The following is a 24,099-nucleotide window of genomic DNA, read 5'->3' as shown; positions in this document are numbered from 1 at the left end:
AACTTCGTACAAAAAAAGATGTGATATTAAACATTTAGGAAGTTTATTTGTGTTCCATATTTACAACCTCCTTGACTTTTTCATCAAATCTTCATTTAATCATTAATACCAGAGGAAAATACTCTCCTTAAAATATTCCTTAATATTTCTGTGTCCATGCAGTTTACCCTGCAAAATTCCATGCTGCAAAAAAACACATTAATGACAGCATTTCACCATTGTTGACAAAGACTTCATGCAGAATTTCTGAGTTGAGTAGATTATCAATAGCAAGACTAACTGTACTGCTGATCTGCAGCTACCATCCAGGATGAGAGCACTGCTGACATCTGTTATGAGCAATACATAGAGGATGTTTTATTATTCATTATAGCTGTAAACAGTAATATGAAAATAATTGGCTAAATATCAGAGAATGTGTCATACATCCTGGCACAGATTTGGGTATTTAACAGCTAAGATCTACTTCTTTACCGATTCATTTAGTAAACAGCGGCAATATTGACAATGAGCATAACAATCGATCATATTGCTTGTACAAATATGTATGTTACATGCCTGTCGCACATACTGTACACATGCACACACACATACACACACACTCACACACACACCAAACTGTACATAGTTTCATGTTTCTCTTTTCATACAAGAAATATCCCTTCAATGACAATATTGAATGAGATGAATGAATGGGAAACAAAAGCAACACAATTAGTTAACACATGAATACATACACATTGGGTGATACAAAATAAATATACAATTAAACATGTATACAACATTTGAATATATTCTACTGTAGGATCTAACTAACAGTAGATTGATTTGAGAAGCTGCTGCAGCGAGGGAGTCGAGGGGAAGGAAAAGCAGCTGGATGGGTCATCGTGCTGGTCGGCAGGTTCATTCTGTGCTGCCAGAGTCGATCCTCTCCTGTCTCCGCTTCATGATCTCCTGGAGCTCTGAGTCTCCGCTGGACTTCTGTAAAGAAATCACAAGATTACTTTTTTTTTTTTAAAGATATTCCTTTTCTTTTAAAAATAACGTTCCCGGATTCTTCTATTACAAAGTGTAGAATACAGAGAGATACAGAAAGGCTTGAAGCACTGCACTTGAAGCATATTATTGATCCAGTGACAAACACAAGTAACAAAGCAACAGAAGCAAGAAACAGAAATTTTATTTATCCAACTATCATTGAAGGTGTTCTTTGGATTCAAGGATGCAAATCATTAAATTTAGAAGAGTCTACAACCATGCTAGCAGCTCCGCTCACTATTTTAATGTAGTCTGTTTACATTTGCCAATTAGCAGTACAGCTGAGAGAAGTATGAGACAAATTAATATCACTTAAGTTATCACAATTCATCTTCTGGGCACCACGGATATCTGTACCAAATTTCAAAGCAATCCATCCAACAGTGCACACACACGGACAGGTGTGTTACTGACCTCTAGCTGTGTCTTCTGCACAGTGATCTGACAGTACACACGACCGCCTTCCTCTCCGCACACTGCCTTCAGTTCTTCTTTGTTGAGGGAAAACAGCTGGGCGCCAGTCAGGATCCCTAAACATTCAACCGCCCTGCAGAAAAAAGACAGTCAGATGATTAATTTACATGTTGTTTAAATATATCAACATCTACTGTATTTACAAATTGTATATCGTTTCCAGTAGTGACAGACACTAATGTTGTTGAAACACTGCAGATCCAAATGGACAGTTTTCACAGCACTGAGTCATGTCACAGCAGGAAAAGTACCAATGTAATTAATACCATTAAAAACGACTGCATTTGATTGAGGTGTGTCTGTTGCACCATCTTGGTGTTTTGAATACCGACTGAATCATTGGAAAAAACATTTAATTGAACTGATTCATCACTACTAATACAAATTACACCTGTTGCTTCAAACCCTGTGATATATGTTGGTTTTTGTCCACAAAGTATCAAAATACCTTTAAATGAGCGCCTACAGTCATGCTAGTGGCTCTGTGGGGCTGTACTTTGGCACAGCGGTACTTTGAGTTAAATGATCACATGCTAACATGTTCCCTATGGCAATGCTTACGTGTTGATGTTAAGCAGATATGGAGCTATAGCGAAAGTTCATCCTCTGTATGCATAAGCCTGTAGTTTTATTTCTCATACCATCATGCCTTTCACTTCTCTAATGCATGCTCACTCATCATTTCCTTTGCTTTCATTATCTGTCAATTGCGCTATCAGCTGTTCATATCAGCTGGTCACATCTATCCAACAGCACAGCCACACACCCCCACTGTCAGCCTATCATCTTGTGGCTGTCTTTTTAAATGTTTTCCTCCCTCTCTGCCTTTAGTGCTTTCAAGCTGCCGTTATGCGCACCCCACCACCTCCCCACCTCTGCCTAGTCTTCGCAGATTCATCAGTTCATCACTTCATCAACCTCATCAGCCTTATCAGTCTCAGCGGAAGTCATCAGCCACCATCAACAGTGTCTGGACTCTATGGGGAGATTTATCTTGCCGTTGCTCAGGACTAATGTCCCTTCGAAAATCTCCCTGTAGAGTCTAAGTGCCAAAGACTTTTAACAAGACTAATTATCAATCGTATCATAAATCGAAATATTGGACAGATTTAAATTTTGACTTAATGGTGCCGGATGGAAAGTCAGGAGATCCCCAAAGTTATTACAATTAATCCTGAGGAGGAAAATTAACATGTGTACCACATCTCATGGCAATCCATTGAACAGTTGAGTTGAGACAACCGATCAACGGAAGACGCCATCCTCCACATCACCCTATCTCACTGGGGCGAGAAAGGGAGCTATGTGAGATTACTGTTCATTGACCACAGTTCTACAGTTCATCATTTAACATAATAGTTCCCTGCAGCCTCGTCACAAAACTCAAGGACCTGTGATTGAACACCTCACTCTGTATGCAAATCCTTTACTTCTTGACGGGCAGACCATCCTCATCCATAACACCTCAGGGCTGCGTTTTGAGCCGCCTGCTGTACTCCCTGTACACACACGACCCTGTAGCTACTTTCAACTCCAAACACCATCATCAAGTTTGCTGTTGACACAGATGTGGTGTACCTGATCACAGATACCCCTGATTATCAGCTTCAAGTACCTTGGTGTCCACATCACCAAGGGCCTGACCTGGGCTCAGCGGTGAGAAAGGCAAGGCAGAGACTGTTTATTCCTGCACCATCGAGAGCGTCCTGACTACAATGCCCTGCAAAGAGTGTTTCGTTTGGCTGAATGTACACTAGGTGGTGCTCAACCCTGCCTACAGGATATTTACACCAGGCGCTGCAAGAATAAGGCTAGGAGAATCACTAAGGATGCCAACCACCTGAATAACGGCCTTTTCTCCCTGCTGCCGTTGGGAAGAAGGTACGAGATACACCAGGCCAGCACGGAGAGGCTCAGGAAGAGGTTCTACCCCCCATATGTGAACCTCATGGTGATTCTAGAGGAAAGGTCACCAACTCAAGTCAGTAGGATTCATCCACTGGGCACCATGAATGTCTGTACAATTTTTCATGGCAAACCACCTATAATCATCAAGACATTTGAGTGTGGAAGTGGTGGACAGGTCGAGTGACATCCCCTGGCCCACGTCAGACAAGCGTGGCTAAAAATTTATTATCGACAGTGCAATGACATCAATGAAGAAACACAACATCAGCTTTGAATGTCTCCTGACATTTCAGTTTCAACTTTAAGGTGTGGGAACTGAGAAAGTATTTTGATTTGCTAGACTGATGACTGTCATGGGTGACTTACGGTTTTGAGAAATCTTTTGCTTTGAGCCATGCTGTGACCTCCTCTGGGGTTGAGGTGTAGCTGAGCGGCACTTGGTTGCCGGAGTGTCGCTCCACACGGAACTTCCTGGGCGGCTGGCTTTTGTTAGCGGTGATCGCCATCAATAACTCATTGTTGACCTCATCCATCACTACAACACAGAAACAGGACGGCAACAGAAGTCAAAACGAGAGTGACAACTTGTAAAAACTGTTCCAAAACATATCTGTAAATCCTAAGTCTGATTTTGTTTACTTTTTTGTGTTCACTCACTTCTGTCTTTGGGTCTACCCTTGTTGAAACTGTCTCCATGGTTCATAGAACCATGTGATGACTTCCTGTAGCCATGCTGCACACACACAGACACAAACACAGTCTATGAGAAAGCAATCACAGCCAACAAAAAACAGGTTTGTCCTTCAACTCATTGTGGTTAATACATTTTTGCCCAGGAGCCAAAAGTAAAATATGTGTGTGAAAGTATCGCACACCAAGAGCAGCTGAGTAGCAGTACGTGCTGCAGGGCGTTGGTGAACCTGCATGCAGTGTTGATTGAATGCAGTATCTGTCTATAGGAGTGCAGGCTTTCAGTGAAGGTAGGAACAAAGCTGCTGCACAGTGTGGAGAATCACAAGTGCAGAAAGTCTGTACACAAAGCTGCCCTGCATTTAGATGATATCAGTCAGAAAAATTATCTAACACTGTTATGCAGCTTTAATCTCTGGTATGTAATGCAATCCAGGATTATTCGGTGATAACATTTTGCAATAAAACTAAAATGTTGAATAATTAAAGTGATGACTTGTACATGCTATAAATGATTTGTTATCTATCCAGGCTTTTTATTCATCTAATTATGTATTTATCGTTGGTAAATCCCTTTATCATGACTTATACACACTGTAGCAAATGTGTTATCTGTTTTTTTGTACTTTTAACCTCAAGGCAATAGTTCTTGCCTGCCAAACAAATGTATCCACAAGCAGTGATAAAGAAACCATGACCAGTCTCATTACTTACTATTTTAGTTTGCAATTGCCTACATTTCCCAGAATTCAAACTCCTGATAACATGCCTGAGCTTGTGCACTTGAGCAGGAGATTGTGACTTTAAGCGTAGTGACAGAGTAGCACAAGTACAAAAAGCTGATTTAGAAAAAATATATTCATAACACGACATATTTTATGGCTGCATTGCATTCTGGTCTACTGAGGCTATTGTCAACAGACAAAATGGTATCTGAACAAATACTGAACTGAACACTGCTGCAAACAAAGAGTCTATAATTAAATGTCAGTGTGGAAATTGCTGGAAATTATCTTGTCATGGCATCACTTTGTTTGCTTTGAGTAGCTGCCTGTGGTTATGCTAAAAATATAACAGGAACACAAAAGGTGGATTTTAACTATTACTTTTATTTTAAGGAGAAGCTTAATGCAGAGTTGTATTGGTAGAAATATAAAGTTAATACACTGCAGATAGGTATAGTATAGGTCACCTGATTGAAGACGGCTTCAGGCTCTTCTATCTTCACAACATCCAGCATGTTATATGGGACGTAGCCGGCCTGGCCGCTGCGATTTCGTAGTTTCCACCACTGTTTGTCATCTTCTATCACCTGCAAAACACATTTCACATCACACTCCACAACACTGAAGACTGCATTTAAACTCAAATATTGTGCAGCACAGACAGCTGACCTGAGTACAGCTGAAATTGCTTTTTTACTGGCATTTACTTTTTATGTGTAAACACTGGACATGGGTTAATCTTTACTTACTACTTTCTACTTACTTTTTAGATTTTTCTTTTACAGCATATAGTAAAGTTGAGATTATTAACTTTACAGCAGGCTATGAAAGGTTTGCATCATCCCTGACAGCTGCTACATGTTATAACGTACATCTGCATTTATACAGATGAACTACAGGATGTGTCAATCTTTGCATTGGAGGTAAGAAAATATGCCGTTGTTTTTACCTCGAGGATTTCATCCTGCAACACTGACAGCTCGTTGGCATTCCGCGCTACAAAGTGGTAGCGAATTTTGGCATATTTGCGGGTCGCGGACATCCCATTGTAAGACCTGTTAAGACACATGGAATCCTCTCATCACAGTTCGACATGTTTTACACTCTACTGTGTCATGTGAAAAGTGTGTGAAGGACTTTATCACTTACCCATTTGATGAACTTGAGGAATGAGTTCCATAAAACTGCAAAAACAGACAGATTGTTACATTTTCAAGGGTTGGGACTTCTAATTACCAGTATATTTACAGGTGGCCGATATACATAACCCGTACCTCATCAGCTGAGTGTTTCCTGTAATTGGGGCTGGTGGGGGACCCCCCCAGTGGCCCCGTGGGGCCCTCTGTTTCCCATGGGGCTGTCCTGAAGAGCTCCGCTGGCGGCTCCCAACCATTACGAAACTTGGGATAATAAGGCGGAGCACACTGATCCCTCGGCCACTCTGCTCTACAGGAGGAAGAGGAGCAACAACAGGATGTTCAAAAGGTGACCTTTAAACTGCCCATCCTGACAAACACAGTCCACAGTAATAATACACATGTACCTGGGTTTAGTCCATCCGTCCCCCAGCAGCTCAAAGATGGTCATCTCTTTAGGGGTGAGGTGACCCCGCAGGAAGTCAACAGTGTCTTTGGACAGGTGAGGAGAGATAATTGAACGTGTGAGTTCAGGACTTCCACAGCTCTGCAGCACCTGTGGACACATTCAGAAGTTTAGTGGCTTTTAATAATGTGTTTAGAGGAAAACTGTATCTTCCATTTATAACCTACAACTGTGTATTATTCATTTTTTTCGCTGTTGTAGCAAATATAGATGCACATATACAGTACATGGTATCAGTGTTGGCATATGTGGCATTTGATCAAAACGTCAGTGCTTATTTTGAGTAGTTTTCAATTTTGGTCACATTTTGTCTGATCCTCAAAAAGAGTTTCGATGGTCAGCTCTAGTATTCACTGAAGAGATTAAACTTTCTGATATGGTACTTAATTAAAAGATACTTTTTTAGAAAGCCTGCATCCAATAAATAAATAGCAATAAACCATAACTGCATCACAAATCTCTTTTAAATACACTAAAATACTTGTTTAAGCATCTGTTTTACACTGAGAAACAACTAAATACAGCACAGATGTAGCTGACGCTGCTGCGTGTTGACAGTGATTGTTGAGTGATGCCAAACTTTGAATATTACTGCTCTGGCGTTATCTCAACGTTATCAAGCAAATCCATCGTGTCCAGAGATTACCACACCATATCAATGCTGAGCCTAATCACAGCAGGTTATTTCTATCTAGCAGTATCGAAGGTGTGGCTCAACACTGTGACTTGGAAAACCAGCATTGTACTGCTGCACCTGTGTCACTGCTGAAAGCCACGTCGCTCCAGTCTGGTGAGAATTTAGTAGAGCAACAGTGGGTGTGGTGCCAGAAAAAATAAGAACAATAAAAGGAATGTCTGATAGTGACAATGCAAACTCTAAACTGTTCTCATTCTGTGTATTCAAATAGCTTCAGTGTTTTCTTGTCAGATACGCCTGGGGGCTCAGTCAACATTAAGGGTATCCACTGACATGGAGAACTTCTGTAGAATGATTTAATCTGTAGACATTCAGAAAACACCATGTGTTCAAGATGATGGCATCTCATTTAACACATCCTTCATCTATATAACATCAGACACACTCTGAACAGATGTTTAGCCCTTACCAGCTCCAGAGGGCCGAAGAGGAAATGAACCAGCTCAGACGCACTTGGATTCTGGATGTGTTTCTTCAGTTTGGCCTGCAGGGGGAGCAGTGACAGACACAGTGAGAAGGTGATGAAGAGGGGGCAGCTAGACAAGAACAATTTAAGTTAGGAGCTGTGATATCTCACCAAGAGGTTGAAGGCCAGCTTCAGTTTCTGCAGGCTATCAATGAATTCTGCTTCAGTGGGGGGCTTGGCTCGCAGGGTCAACATGCCCTCTGTAAACAACCAGAGCAGACCAGCAACAATGACCACACAGGGACTCCAGGGTTACCAGTCTGCCGTACAGACACATTACAGACCGGACATGGGTTTCACTTTCTGGCCAGGGTGTAAAGTCACAAGATAAGAGATTTTTTCAAAATCTGACCAACCTAAATGTTATTTTTCCATTTCCACTAAAGGTTACAGCCTGTCTGCGGTTAAATAAAGGTTACCGGTTCAGTAATAGTTAGTTAATTAACAGCTTTACAGATGAAAAGTTCACCTTGGCCAGAGAATAAAAGCCCAAGAAAGAATGTGCTTCCTCAGCATTTCTCAACCTGAGACCCAATAAATCCCAAAATTCTCATGACCCCCGAAATCAGAGTTATGTCACGCAAATTTAAGTATGAAAATCCTTTAAAATGTTTTTTCAGGAGCATGGACGGAGCTTCACTATGATCACACCTACTCATTCTTTAAATATTAATTTTAGTTAATTAAGCTTTATTTATTCGGGATGCTTCACTGAAATTCAAAAAACATATCAATCAGTACATCTGTCTTAGAAATCTTTTGATCAACAAGTGACACCATGAGCCATTCAGGTCCCAAAGTTGAGAAACAGATTCTCTAAATAGAGAATACATCACTCTCAGCACATCTGTCTGTCTGGTCAGGGACAAAACACAAACAAAAAGTAGCACTTCCTGTATGTGAGTTTGTCCCTGTCCAGACACAAATTCCATAACAATCATTATTAGGAGTCACATGTGTGACTCACTGCACAGGGAAAAAGGTGTGTTGATATAAAAACACAGCATCACACCACTGCCTGCTCTGGGTGGTCAAACATTACTCAGCATTTTAAAGTAATATTATAACTTAACAGTGTAATAATTAAGACACACAACTGCATGTCATTGCAGCTTCCATTCACAATTAAACTACAGTAAGTTTGTTTTCTTTGTATACATGAATTAGCCAAAATCTCACTTATTGTAGGATAAAATAAAATCACAAATGGGGGAAAATAAAAGTAATAATATTACTTCTGTAATGACAACTGAGTAATGAGTACTGTGTTACTTAACAGGACCCCAAACTGGCCACTACCACCACACATACATCACTGGAGTCCCGGGCCACAGGACACAAAGAGACACAAACATGGTGTTGTGAGCAATATGAACATATTGTCACTGCATTCTTGCCACCACATCAGAAGAAAGGGAGACAGACCTGCTGGTCCTTTCTTCTTATTCTTCTTACTCTTGTTGCGCTGGTTGAGCTGGGAAAAGGCCTCTGCTGCCTTTTGCAGCCGCGCCACAAAGATTTCAATGTCATCCAGGGCACAGTTGAGGATTTGCTGAAGGAGACAAATCCTGGGGTTTAGCATGAAGAATATGACGTTATGAGAAGGTGAAAGGAGCTCAGCAAACACTCACCACATCCTTCTCAATGCGCTGGGCAAGCTTTTCATGTGACTCTGTGTCATTTTGTCCAGAGGGTCGTCTGTCTGCATCCAAACACAAAAAGGAATTGTGATAAAACAAAAAACATGCTGATACGAACACAACAATTTAGCATAATTTTGCACAAAATGTGAGCTGTGTGTGTAAAAAAAATACATTCTTTTGAGTGCATATGCAGTATGTGTATTCTCACCTTGTGTGTTTGGGGCAGCCACTCGTCCCTTCGGAGTAGGTGCGGGGCCCTTTGGGGCTGAAGGGGGGAGGATGGTCTCTCTGTGACGCTTCATTTTCTCCTGGTTCACCCTGAAGGAGGAGGAGGAGGCATCAAGACCTTCAGCACCTGACATCAGGTTAGCTAACCACTAATTATAGGTCACCTGATAATATGTGCATTTGACTGTAAGAATGTTTGCATGTGTTTGTGTAGCAGCAGCACAGTTCTCACTTCAGAGTCTGAGGCCTCATTTTCTTTCCATGCTTGTTGTCTCCAATGGCGCTATCAACATCTGCATGAACCATCTCAGCCTGGAGAGAGCAAGAGAGACACAGTGAGTCAAACTTAACATTCATCTGGAAAACTTCATCATAATGCAGTTTCACTGGCAGCCTTAGATGGGGAAACATTTTCTGTCTCTACTGCCAGTTGCAGTTTTTTCACATGAAATTTCATTGAGAGTTGACAGTAAATATCTCATTGCACACTGACAATAATATATACCTCATGATGAACTATGTATTGCAAACTGGACCAAAGTGATTAGATTAATTAAATTCTATTCCAGAGTGATTTCTGATCTGCAGTCATTTGGATTGTAAGTCAAAAGGTATTGGAGTTACTTATAATCCATTAATATTTTTCATTGTTTGTGTCTTCATCTACACCTCAGTCAAGCTTTAGCTGCTGCAAAACTGAGGAGCAATCTGACCAAGCTTTACAGCATCTAAAAATCTACAGACAGACCTCGCATTGACGATTTTATGTTTCAGTGCTTAGTGTGTCAACTGTGTTGCTCGCACCAGAAAAGTCTAGAATAAATAAACTTTACTGACTTCCAGTATATATTTACATAGAGCCAGTAGATGGTGAGATGATGATCTCCAAAAATCACATCCTACAGATTCATCTTTCTATTTTTCCTTCACACTGAATATTGCATCACAATTTAGATAAGCAAGACAATTCACTCTCTTTTATATTCTTTCTATAAAGACAATTACAGGCAAAATGTGATAACCAAAGGTCATTGTATTCACTCCTCCACCCTGGTCAATGATTATGGGCCCAATTATGATAATCTACAGTTTTGTTTTAACCTTTTTTTTAAAAATTTATTCGCACTCATTCTGAACTATCAACAAGTAAAAGAATTATACTCTTTCAGCGACAGATCTTCCATCAAGCAAATTTCTTTGAGCGAGGTTACAAAAAATGTGAAAAGGACACACACAGGCACACGGCCACCAACAGCAGTGAAATTTGACCCAGTGCTCCAACATCAGCCCTTTGGATTTATGAATGACATAAAACACAAAGCCAACCAATCATGCACAGACAAGGATGCAAACTGAGCCAAAGGCTGCGGCATTCAAACTGAGACCCACCTCCACCTCGTCACAGTGGAAGAAATGGATGTCGGGTTTATGCTGTTCATGGTCCTGACACACGAGCAGCAGCACGGAGGCGTAACGCGACTGATTCAGCACTGCCTGACACAGGTGGATGGTGGGTAGCGGAAAGTTTTCCAACTCTTCCTGTAGGAAAAAAACAGTAGACTAAGGCTAAGTCCTCACTAAGACAAAATAATACTACAAACAGTCATAGTATGCAGTAGAGAGTGTAATTAAAGGAATAGTTCACCATTTTGGAAAATACATTTATTGGCTTAATTAGATGAGAAGAACAGCCAGCTAGCTTAGCTTAGCTTGTCTGGCTCTGTCCAAAGGTAACAAAATTCGCCTACCAGCACCTCTAAAGTCCGCTAATTACCACATTATATCTCCTTTGTTTAATTGGCGCCAAAAAACAAAGTGTCTAAATGACAAAAGTCTTTCATGTCTTTAGCGAAGCTAAATGACTGCAGGCTCCGGCTTCATATTCTTTGTACAGACATGAGAGTATATCAGTCTTCTCATCTAACGCTCACCAAGAAAGTAAATAAGTGTATTTCCCAAAATGTCAAACTAATCATGTAGGAAATTATGACATGAAGTATTTACATATGTAAAAATAATAATGTTAGAAAATATCAATAAAATTCATTGGTAGCTGCATTTGTTATTTTTTATTTTATACTGTCACATGTAAAATTGGTGTAGTGCCCCTTTAATGGCACATATTTGGTTGGAATTGAAGTCATACTTTCCTCTCTGTGCTGTAGATCACAAGCACAAATCAATGGCTGTAAATGTGACCTTTGTAGCATGTTAACATAATCTGACAATGTGTCTATGTGTATGTGTGTATTCGTGTGTGTGGACGAATGTGCAGCTGTACCTGTGTGTCACAGTCCAGCAGCCTGACCGCCTTGTCGGTGACCTGCAGGAGCATCTCCTGCGTCCAGATTTTATCTTTAGAATCCAGAAAGACGAGTTTCTTGATGGCATCGTCTACTGTGGCAATAGACTCTGTCTTGTCCATGATGAACGTGGAGAGATGCTGAGGAGATAATGTGTTGTTTAGGGAAGTACAAGATTTGCGGCTGGTAAGGGTCTATGACCTGGTGTAAACAAAAACCATTGGCTGTATGGAAGGTAGGAGAGGTATGGTTTAGAAAGTGGTTAGCCACAATTTAAAATACACATTATTTCTAATTAACTGGCTGCATGAAGATCAAAAATTTGGGAAATATGCTTTTCGCTTTCTTGCCAAGAAACTTGTGTATATATGGGAGCGTTATTGATCTTCTCATCTTAGTATTTCCCAAAAAGCAACTGTTAACTGTACTGTATTTTTCTTTAAGCTTGTTTTTTTTTTTTCTCCCCAAGAAAAATACTTTAACTGATACAACATTTCTCCCCTTCAACTGACAGTTATTAAGCATTACTGCCTGTTTTATTTGATTTCACAATTATAATATTGCCTCTTTAATGACTCTGCATGTGTCTGCTGCCAGCATGGCCGTTATCTGTGATTATCTGCCCGTGCGTGATAATGGGGAGGCATTTAGAGTAATCCTATCAGCATGGGCACAGTACATAGTTCAATACTATCCTGGGCCTGAGGCACGTCTCTGTTTCTGTTTTCCCAAAATCATCCTCCCACTGCTGCATTCATATGCCTGATTGATTTAGAAATGAGTGTGGAAAAATGAAAAGTTCCCGCAATGTGTCAGTGTGTCAGTTTTATATCTGAGCAAAGGAACAATACACCATAATGTTTATATTAAGTGCTTTGATTTTAACTTCTTTCTCCAGCAAGGTTCACTGACCTGTTTTAAATTCTAAATCCATAAACTTATAGACCTTAAGTGCAAGATTTCCATTTCTTCTTCAAGCCTTTTTTGTGTTTCACATAAAGCCAAACATAAAATTTTCCGGATTGACTATACATTTTTATGCGCATTTGAAAATATATAATTATCTCTATTTTTGAGTTCAATTGAGGGGATCATTTATGACTTTATTTATCTCCTCACTCACCAGACAGGTAAACAAGGATGACTTGCATTAGCAATAAAATACAATACAATAAATCAAATCATAAAATGCATTGAAAATTACGGTAAACAGCACGCTAACATTCCTTATTACTCAGAATGAGATCTCTTCTTTAAAAACAAGATTAAACATTAATTTTTTAATTCACTTTTATTTGTGGTAACATTATTTCAACTTGGATAATGATTAAAGGTAAAAACCTTTTGAGTATAAGCACCTTAAAGTGCAGCTCAGACAGGGGCTGCATTATTTTCATTATCTGCTGATTATTTTCTTGACTAATCGACAAATTGTTTAGTAAATAATGTGAGAAAAAAACATGCGCATCACGATTTCCCAGAGCCCAGGGTGACATCTTTAACAGTCAAAAGACATTCAATTTAAAATTACATAAATCAGGGAAAAGCAGCAAATCCTCACAACTGAAAAGGTAGAACATTTTTGGAATTGAAGATTGAACAATTTATAAAACGATAGAAAATAGTTTCTGATTTTATATCAATTGAGTAATCAATTAATCGACAAATTCTTTAAGCTTTGAGTCAATAAAGTTAATCCTAAACTTTCCAATTTTCCACACTCATTTCTAAAACTTTTTTAAACATTCAAACACTACCTACACTTAATTCCTCAGACCATCAAAAACACAGCAGGTCTTACCTCAACATGATACTGCGACGTCTCATGCATGATATAATTGGAGTTGGAGTATTTTTTCCTTTGCTCTGTTGAAAAGAAAATAAACATGTTAGAAAATAAGAAACTGAGAAACAACCCAGTCCTGCCTACTATAGTACTATATGTTTAACTATATAAACAGCTGACAGTAAATACCGACCTAGAGTCCACATGTTGCCCGAGTCAGCACTGAACAGATGAAATGAGACGATATGTGCGTGCTGAAACCAACAAGGCAATAAGGAAGTAAAGACAGGTAAAGTCTCTACTCCCTTTATACAGAGCAACTGTAGACTTTACTGTCAACTAAACTAGATATTCAAACACACACACACACACCCACATACACACACACATAAGACCTGCTTTAGACATATGATAGTATATTTTACAGTAGTGCAGAAAAAGCTATATGGACTTTTCTCTGTATGTAACACAAAAGTGATATTAAATCTTTTAGCACATTTTTTTGTCTAAAAGTGTCCCTCCAAAAGGACATACGAAATCAAGACATACTTAAAAGTTAATTATTAAATCTGATATCAAAGAGTTTGTGTGTTTGGTCATGCCCTCTATTATTCCACATCATCTTGGCCAGGGTGACATTATAGACCTAACTCCATGCCAGGGCACCAATCAGAGGCACAGATTTGCCACAGGGTCAAGGAACAGCATTACTGGCATTACTCGACAGCGGCACGCAAGCTTCCTCATTTGTCTCTTTGTTGTCACGTGTAACATTATAATTGGTTAAAGGGCTGTAAAGTCTGCCTGAAATGGACTCACAACACAGGTGGGAGTACTGCAAGTAGGGAGTGGCATGTTATAAATTATTTTTTGACAGTGACAGACTGATAACAACTCATATCAACGGGCGTGATATCACTACGCATATCCATGCAATAACAATAAACACCAGTAAAAGTTTCACCCCGAACATGTTTCAACGATTGTTTGAATAATTATTTGAGTCAGATTTTTTTTTTCCCACAAAGAAAAAGACTACTAACACATTTAAAAAAAAAATTTTGGGAGGGCATTTTATGTCATTATTATAGTGACAGAGGAGAGATGACATGAAATGGAGGGAGAGAGAAATGTGGGGCAACATGCAACAAAGGTCCGCTGCCAGATTTGAACCACAGAAGTTGTGGTAATATGGCGTGCGTCTCAACTAGAAGGCTACCTACTCACACTTTCATAAAAGCACATCAGCTCCTTCTCCTTCCTCATTTACAAATCCATAATCTACGTATGAATATGCAAATGTATTTTATTTTGTAACTACTAAATGCAAGATGTCGCCTACTTAACTGAAAGGTGTATGAAGCTTCAAAATCATACTGGACCATAATTGACTTCCAAACGAGTTGTGAACTCACAAAATTATCCTTGTATGTTCATTTCAGTCACGTTTTAACAATTTAATGCAACAATATGCATTTTAGTTCGACAGAGTGACTCCGCTATGTGATGCTCTAGAACAAATCTGAGCAAAGCTTGACACATGCTGTCCCTGAGCTTACAACCCCCCCCCCCCCCCCAGCACAGCCTGAGATACACAACATTTGATGAACGTGAACAGATTAAAAAGAGACACTCAACATCACAAACAACTGAGTGTCAATATAGGAGGAGGCTGGTGGATGGAATTCAATTCTGAGGCAGGCAGCAGCGAAGGCAGAGCTCAGTGTTGTTGTAGGCAGACTGAATGAGCGCCAAATGTTTATAGAGACTGCCTATTGTGAGAAGAAGATCGTGGTCATACTTGATTGGAGGGTGTATGAAACATGTGACTATTAAGTGACTTCAGTGTCTGCCAGAAGCACCACGAGGCTCCGTGTGTTAAACTGAAACTTAAATTGAGCACGTAGAAACTTTCCTCCTTTGGCAAATAAATCAAAATCTCAATTCATCTTCTAATGTCAAAGTCTGCACATACATCATTCTGCACAGTGGAGGTCAAACATCCAAGTGAAGTAACAATAATAAGAAAAAACATGTTTGAGCGGAGGGGGACTTTAAAGTTTGTTTAAAGATTGATGTAAGTTTGAAGATATCAAAAAACTTGTTTAGACCAATAAGGTTCAAAATGTTTAAATTACATTTGTAGTCATAGTCATGCAAACACTGGAGCTCCCTTTGTGAAATTCCACTTTTAAAACGGCATTGCATGTGCCGTTGGCCGGAGCCGTTGTTTTTAAACTGGCCCAATTTTAATGAGTATGCCAATGTGCTCACTGACCTATTTACCAGGTGAATAGTCTGCAGGTAACAATTACGGTTAAACGAGAGCATGTTCCTATCAACTCCACTGCCAGATCTCATATCAGATCTCTTTCTTTCCCCCACCCAATAAAGTCAATATTTTGAAGCCACAAAGACTTCAGCTCTTGTTCTCTTTGCATATAGATGTTGACACACATTTCACTTTATGTTGAATGTGACATAAAGCCCTGCTGTTTGTACAGCACTTAAAATGTGTGTCAGGCCTCTACAGCACATTCCAATATTTGATATCTCTTTGTCGATGGGCCATAGAGCTCTGATTGATCCATGCTTTGCAGCACTTAAAATGATTTTTAAGTGACATATTTTCCATGTCACCATCATCACTGTCCAAATGACGCAAGCATTTGTGTTTCCTCTTCCTGCCATTTCCTCTCTGCTGATTCCTTCCTGCTTGGCTCCACACCACACAGGTGAAACACAAGCGTCAGGTGTCTTTCTGAAAGTCGAGCTCCCTCCATGTCTTATTAATGACTGACATTTATGCCAATCAATTCACAGTGCTGCGACAGCTTGCAATAAGAGCCACTTAGCAGGCAGATGGGCAGATCCTCAGACCTCTCCAGAGTCAATGACCAGTGATAAACATGGCTGCTTGGCAGATTATCAAACCAATACATGGCCCAGATCAATCAGGCAACCCAAACTCCCTTAAAACTTCAACACATTGCAAATGAGTCCTGATACCTGACTCAATGCAAAACAACAAAAGTAAAAGTCTTTAATACAATGTCATGAAATAGTTTCAATATAAACCCATTTTTGCAGTTTAATTTGATTAACAAGGAGAATAAATTCCTGAATGGAAACACAAAGACTGGATAAGTCCAACCAATCAGATAACTTAAACAATAAGCAGCTCATGACCTGTTTTTTTTTTTTTTTTTACTCTGACTGCATGGCCCCCTTTGGATACGGAAGTGTGCTGCTGTGTCCACAAAGATTTGGCCATATGTTACCAGAGAGTATCACATCCACACACTTCAGAGCCTGATTCACCACAGAGGTGTTGAACAAATTAATACAAGTTTACGTCATACATTTATTTATCAAGAACAGTAAGAAGCCAAACACATACTGTCATTTTGCAAAATATAGAAAGTCCAAATCAAACCCACAAAGCAAGAAAGAAACTGCAAGTACGTTGTTGACTGAAAGAAAGTACATTTAAAGTACTCAAACGTCTATCGTAGAGATATAACTGAATTTCATACGCACAAAAAGGAAAAACAATGCAGCAGTAAGAGATAAAAGTCTGTCTAGTAGTGTTTCCACCTGTTGATTCAATCGCAGTCCAAAGACTTTTTACCTGACAGGGGCATGCTCCTCAACTAAAAACCGTCTGAGAGACTCAAGAAAGCCACTGGATGGTCTGAAGTCCAGGGATGATTCTGATGGTGGTGCCTCTTTGCTCTGCCCCAGAGTTGCTGATAACAGATCAGGTGGGATGACCTGTGCATCATTTGCATCACCTGTCTGAATGACAGCAAGTTTTGCATACAAGAGATTGAACTGGGACTTTTCTCTACATGTTTATTCAGCTAGCAGCTAACAGTGAGCAGCGTGCAGCGAACAACAGACCAATATCTATCCAAATAGCTACCGCCGTTATTAATGGTGCACAATATTGTCCACTCTCCTGCCTCTGTGGTTAGGCAGGACAGTCATGCTGCTGTCACCCTGGAGTGAAAAGATAGTGGTGACCATCTGTCACACAAGATGAGTCGAGCCAAAGAAACACAGCACAGCCTCGTCACACGTACAGTCGGATATTTCACAAAGATCACAAGAGTGGGTGCATCCTGTGGATATTTGGATGATGCATGGCACAGAAATGTTTCACAGACGACGAGGTGCACAGTTGGATGGTTTGAGAACATCTTGCATCCCTACAATACCATCATCTGTCATTTGAGGCGATTCTAAATTTGGAACAGTGCGGCCATGCATGAAAGCAGGTTGTCCTGTCATACCTTGGTACAGGTTTCTATTTGGGCCTATGATATGCTGCACAATGTTGCTCTATGTTGGCAGTGTGGAGGGAGGTGCCGGCAGGGACCAGTGAGCTAATGTCTGAGGCAGCTCAGGGAGGACCAGAGGTGAGAGAGAGGCAGAGTCCACCTCTTCCTTTCCTCTTTTCAATGTGCCTTTTATTCACCTGCAAGACGTGGGCATCCCCACCCTGTTCCAACCACACATTGAAAACAGGCACACCCTGCGCTCTCTGCTAATGTAACAGCACATTTCAGTCAGAGAAACACACCCTTAAAGAAGTATGCAACAGCTAAAATAAAATGTACTACTGAGTTACAATGCAGTCATGATAGACCAGTGATGGATATAAGTGGAGCCAACACAAATATTTTTAATATTTTTCAATTCAAAATATGAGACTACAAGTCAGACAAGATAAATATACGACTGCACACATAAGTGCCACTGTACTGTACTTACGCACATAAAAAAGGCTGATGCACCTGACAACAAATCCCAGCATGCTCTGCAGGCTTAGTGCAGAGCTGGAAACTCACGTTCCCTGCCTCCCTCCCATGTCCCTCAGTGTTTGACAGAAGTGTCGGTACAACAGGGGCCCTAAGCAGGACCTTGGCCCCCTCTTATCACTGAATGTGTGTTCTGGGAAGGGTACTGTGATAGTCCTGCGAGGCCATGGGATTGCAGCAACACGCCGCAGAGTGAGAGTGCGGGATTTCCTGACAAAGTCATTTGCATGGCAAATTAAATATTGTTGTGATTTGACTCAATTACAGTGCTGCTCCTCACGGTTGGAATGTTCTCAGATTGTAATGAAATAAGAGGATAAGGACTCGGATTATTCCATAATCCATTTAACATTTGTTCCTACTGAAGATGTAAATCTTTAAAAATGTCTATACAAATCTATACTTTCATTCTTAAAATAAGAAGTAATTTCTTAAAACAACTGGGCACTATAGCTTTTAGCAAGCATTACTCAAACAGGAGTAAATACTGCATTTGTCTCAGACTTTTTTTCTGCCACAGATTAATGTACATTTGGTGCTCTGTTGAGTATTTACAGTACCAGGATGGTGTATGTGGAACTGACTCAAGATAAACTACAGCGGCCGTGTTCATGGTAATGAAGGACATGTCACCCAATGCAACAGTGTGGCTCATTTAAAAGTTTTTCTTATACAATGATAGAAGTCTATAGCACAGAGAAATAAACTATATCAAGATTTTGCTACACAAGGTCGTTAGTTGAATAATTTTATTATTGGTTTTATTCCTTTACAAGTAAGAGTATACAACCTCCTGAATCATAAGCTATAAATTGAAAATAAGTCAGTGGTGACTCATGCCAAAGAAATACGGGCAGGTATAATTACACATTAAGGGCAGGTAAAGGCAAAGGCTTGACAACAAGCCAACAATAAGACACTCCTGACAAAAAAAATGCACGTCCTCTCTCTCCACACACTCACTTACCGTAGAGGGCCTTGGCGCTGATCTTGCTGTCCGATCTGGCCACTCCACTGCAATGAGAAGAAGAGGAGACGGCGTTACGGTGCATGCCCTTCATCTTCTCTGGATGTCAGTGTCACAAACCCTCTGAAACTCGCACGCTGTCACTTCTCATGAGCACAAGCCCACAAAATGGGAGTGATATTACTGTACGGAGGGTGTCCGAGGAGACTGGCCAGCGCTGGAAGAGATTAGCCTGAGATTCTGAGCATATGGACTAGCCAGGGAGAGAGAGGGAGAGTGGAAAAGGGAAGGGGGGGTTGTGGGATATGGAGGGAGGCAGGAGCCAGGAACCCAGGCAAAGCAAACAATTCTCAACAGAGCTGCTCTGTGCCCGAGTTCCCTGACCCACACCACCTTCCACACACTGGGTTAGTGATTCTCTCGCGCCTGTGTGACAGTAACTCAGGATAACGCGATAAGCTAACACACAGAAAGCTAAATATGTCAGGGGAAGAAGGGATGTGTGCCACACTCACTTGACTTGCTTTGACTGAGGTCCCAGGACACTCATGGTTCGAGGGATCAACCTGAAGAGAGAAAAAGAGAGGATGAGAATGGGAGAAAGAAAGAAAGTGGGAGACAATGAAGGATTGAGAGAGAAGGAAAACAGACCATTTCCTGTGTGATTCAGCTAAAAAAAGTCCTCTTCATGTTTTTCCTTTCATTCCACTGTAGTGAGCTCTCATATAAAGTCCATGGTGTATAAGCTTAGAAAGCTATAGGTATCTTTATGGTTGTAGATATAGTATGCAAAGTTGAGCTGCTAAACAGCCTGTTCTTCCACAGTAGGGAGTCAGGTGTTGGGCCTGTGCTGCTGGTAGTTGGGGGACTGATCTGGGACAATGGCAGACAGCAGGCTGATATGCGCTGTGTAATTAGATCCACTCTGTTGACGACTATATCTGCATAGCAGCAATTAATTAATTTGGTTGAGTTTTACACCCAGCGACGCTAACTACTTGATAATTAGTGTGGCCTCAAAGGAAGCAAACCGATGTGCAACACAGAACTGCGTCTAAATCTGAGAGATTAACAGGAGCAGGAAATGAGAGAACAAAACTCTCACACTCCTTTCCTCCTGAGCCCGGAGTCTCCGTCTTGTCTGTCAAGGCATGTACTGATGAGGTTATGTAACACACATCAGGCTTACATACAGCTCACACTATGGCTAAACATGCTCTATGAATTCTTACTCTTAACTGTGGAACCTGGCAAGCTGCTACACAATAATGTGGGCTCTGTTTGGTTTCCTTTACAATAATTTATGGACTGTATCACTGTATTAAATATAACCACTGATAAGTTAATGGCTAAAGTGAGTTGTATCACCACACTTTTTACCTTTCATGGCTTTTAGACTTCAAGGAGTCATTAATCACTTTAAACAACCCGTTCAGTGTGTATTATCAATTAGTGGTCAGAGGTTAGATTCCTGTGTCACCAGAAAGCATTTTAGGTGTTCTGAAAGAACAATCCAATCTGTAAGATACAGAACTGACTACGTGTTACTTTGTGTGAGCGTGCTTTTCACAGTAACTATGAAAGTTGCAGTATCACGCTCTAACCAAACTGTTACCACTTGTACATGGCAGTCATTTCCACATAACAAGCCTTACTTCCATTCTGAGGTGTAAAAAATGTTTTTTTGCATGAGTTTAGGCCTGAAACTAACAATTATTTTCATTATCAATGAATATGTAGATTATTTTCTTAATTAATCGATTAATTGTTTCATCTATAATTGTTACTATGGCGATGTCTTCAATCCACAACACATATGACAAAGAAAAATAGCAAATTGTCATTTGAGATGCTGGGACCTTGAAAATGTGGCATTTTTTTGCTTGAAAAACAACTGAAGCGATGATTCGCTTATCAAAATAGCTGCCAGTTAATATTGTTACACGAGATGCATCACACTACACACGCACACATGGTAAATACTGTGTATGACTGTTACAGGTGCAGTCACTCAAGATTATCTCACAGCCGATCATAAAGATAATCTTCCTCTATAGATAATCGCCTCAGATCTGATGAAACACATAGAGGGCAAATCAAAACAACAGCTTTCACAACCAGGACCAAAGTTGATGCTTCTGAAAGTATGATTTTGTTCAGATTGGACCACGTATAGCTCCAGGGCAACTGTTCAACAGCAACTATGACCAAATCTTACTGAGAAATGCAAATGAGGAAGAAAAAAAAAGAAAAATAGTCATATTTACTTTAGTGAAGTCTACACAAAAGACTTCCTCTTTCTGTCCTTATCTCTGGTCATCCCTTTTCTACGCTATTGTTTCTGGCTCTGGCACACCGCCAGGTTTCATGAGGGAGTTGAAGCTTGAGCAGGACAGGCTGGGTGTCATATGTTGTCAAACTCATGACAAGAGGCCCTCTGCACACCTCTCCTCCACTCAGCCTAAGGTGCTTATTGTTCAATAATGACAACCCCTTATTCAGAGGTAATTATATGGTATTAGAGCAATAATTACACACAAAAAAAGGAGCCAAGTTTGCTGGCAGCTTATCTTAGGCTCACTCATTGAAGCTAGTTTGTCTCATATTTAATTCAGTTCTTTTTTTCACAATTACTCATAATATCTGTCAGTGTTGATTTTCATATTGAAATGGATTGAGGTTAGACAAGTGTTGTCATATTCATACCGCTTTCTGTGATAACAAATCATTTGAGTGTGATGAGAACAGCACTGATTATTTCAGCTGAGGCGAGCCCTCCCTTTAACAGTCTCTCAGTTTAAGATTGTCATATCAGTCATGTGTTCTGTGTCGTTTCTGTCTTTCATACGTTATGTCACATGCTGCGGTTAAACTCATTGGCGTCTAACATGCTAATAGTTTAAAGAAACACAGAAGAAGCTATTAAATTCTCATAAACTGGTGCAAAGCCTCAATCTGAACACTAATCAATACATAAATATCACAGTCACTGTCAATTGTCTTATAAGATTCAACTGAGAAGTTTAGAAACCCAAACCAAACAAATCAGTATAACATGGATTTTCTAAGGTATGTACAAAGTGTAAACAAAAACAAAACACATTTACAGCAGCTAATATCTGAGACCCATTTAATGCCATGACAACTATGTTAATATAAAGCAGCGCCACTAGAACATTTGGCCCCTTAAATAAATCTTATAACTGCTCTAAAATAATAAATATCTGCAATAACCTGTCCAGCTCTGGGCCAACAACACACACCTCATAACACACCTGAAACTTAAACAAAGGATGTAGGTTAATAGTGAGTGAATCACTACTGACAAACCCATTAATTGTGAAATAAACCCAGCATTTACAGTTCAGGCTCATTTTGTGTGATTTTCTTTAAGACAACTTCCAGCAAGATAAATACAAGTCTGTCATGACCTCAGCAATCCAATTTTATCCAAATTTTCACTTGAGTGTGACTGCACAACACATATATATTGTTTACATGATAACAAATTCATCTAATGTTTACAATATGGAGACACTGTCGTACTATATTACTATACCTGGAAAGTAATGACAGGAATAGCTTATGTAATATCTGGTAAAAAATGACTTTGCTTTGATATGAGCAATCTGGACTTTGCCCTGTGCTCTTGAGTAAGCATTTAGAAGATAACAGTTATCAGATTTTATATATTTCAAGGCATTCAGCCATCTAGCTCAATCACATCACAATGTTATGATAGCTGGCGATGATGCTGCAGGTTTATTATGAGTATATTGGTGCTGTGTGGTGAGTGCACTCTGTGAATCAAGACACAGCTCCAGTACAAGATGAAATCAGGTCACTGACAAGATCTCTGTTTGTTCACATGAGATATATTTGATACTCCCAACACACAGAGAACAATGTTGTGCCAAGACAAAACAAGAAAGCATTTAAAAAACTGATCCTTCATTCTCATATAAGCATCAGTGTTATGTTATTTCTCCTAAACCAAAACCACACAGATAAATGCTGTAATTAAGGCTTTGGGTGACATCAGATGTAAATGTATGGTAGCAACATGTGATTATCTGTTTCCCTGCAATTTCAAACAAGGACACCTTATTCTATGAGGACCAGATACCAAAGGATGCTGCAGGATGTGAATTATCCAATTTCTGAAGGATTTAATAAATAAAGTACCAATAAAAGAAAAAAAAAATCTGCAGCCTTGATCACAAAACATTAATAATGTGCTGCCAGATAATATATATTAGGAGACATTTTCTAATAATCACTATAAAAAAATATCACTATACACAAATAAGTGGATCATTCTTTTCAGCCAACATGAAGAAGTCATTAAAGAGCTCAGAATAAACTCTACTGAGGAAGATCACATGGTAGGATCAAAAGCTCCAGAACATTTTCTATGTGGACCTTGTGATGAGTTTTGTCAAGTGGAACCGTGTTATATGAGTCAAGAGAAAGAAAGAAAACAAAAGAAAAAGTATCTTTTACCTCTCATAGAAACGTACAATGGTGTTTTCTGGACGGGATGCTCAAGGTGACAAACGTGGGGGAGGCAGTGGAGCATCAGCCTGCCATCACAGCCTGCTGCAGACCAGGACGATGAACTCCGCAGGAAAACTGTTGATATTTGAAGCAGAGCCTTTATTTAACTAAAAGACTGCAAACTATCCAGTTGCCGTCTAAAAAAAGAGCGCACGCGTTTGTTGTCGATTCCCAGAAAAAGTCGCAGAGGAG

The 24,099-nt window shown here is 40.0% G+C and overlaps 1 protein-coding gene across 4 annotated transcripts; it reads right to left on the bottom strand.

Annotated features, from left to right (window-relative positions):
- Positions 1-19: 19 nt before the first annotated feature.
- eps8l2 (EPS8 like 2) lies at positions 20-24,099 on the bottom strand. 4 transcript variants are annotated; one of them, XM_044357038.1, is made up of 21 exons: positions 23,871-24,099; positions 19,866-19,916; positions 19,351-19,397; positions 13,576-13,640; positions 11,753-11,914; positions 10,861-11,010; positions 9,704-9,783; positions 9,452-9,561; positions 9,232-9,302; positions 9,026-9,152; positions 7,712-7,800; positions 7,544-7,618; positions 6,379-6,527; positions 6,110-6,281; positions 5,985-6,019; positions 5,785-5,890; positions 5,303-5,422; positions 4,078-4,153; positions 3,787-3,955; positions 1,453-1,585; positions 20-981 (listed from the first exon to the last, which is right to left on the bottom strand). In XM_044357038.1, the coding sequence occupies exons 1-21, from the start codon at positions 23,927-23,929 to the stop codon at positions 904-906; spliced, it is 2,124 nt and encodes a 707-aa protein (XP_044212973.1). In that variant the 5' UTR covers positions 23,930-24,099; the 3' UTR covers positions 20-903. The 4 variants fall into 4 exon arrangements, with proteins under 4 accessions (XP_044212973.1, XP_044212974.1, XP_044212976.1 ...); XM_044357039.1 differs by having other exon boundaries at positions 23,854-24,098; XM_044357041.1 differs by lacking the exons at positions 19,351-19,397; positions 19,866-19,916; positions 23,871-24,099 and adding an exon at positions 17,192-17,358.

This window comes from Thunnus albacares, chromosome 7 (assembly GCF_914725855.1).
Source record: "Thunnus albacares chromosome 7, fThuAlb1.1, whole genome shotgun sequence".
In the NCBI taxonomy this organism is placed as follows: domain Eukaryota; kingdom Metazoa; phylum Chordata; class Actinopteri; order Scombriformes; family Scombridae; genus Thunnus; species Thunnus albacares.
The sequence above is the reverse complement of the archived record's forward strand: the minus strand, read 5'-3'. Positions and strand labels throughout refer to the sequence as shown.

What these genes read in the sequence shown, in the direction of transcription:
- eps8l2 (XM_044357038.1), bottom strand. Translation starts at nt 23,929, where the DNA reads ATGCTCCACTGCCTCCCCCACGTTTGTCACCTTGAGCATCCCGTCCAG. An exon ending in CCCGTCCAGAAAACACCATT is followed by an intron (nt 19,917 to 23,870) that starts GTACGTTTCTAT and finishes TTCTCTCTTCAG; the next exon opens with GTTGATCCCTCGAACCATGA. An exon ending in GACGGATGGACTAAACCCAG is followed by an intron (nt 6,282 to 6,378) that starts GTACATGTGTAT and finishes TTCCTCCTGTAG; the next exon opens with AGCAGAGTGGCCGAGGGATC.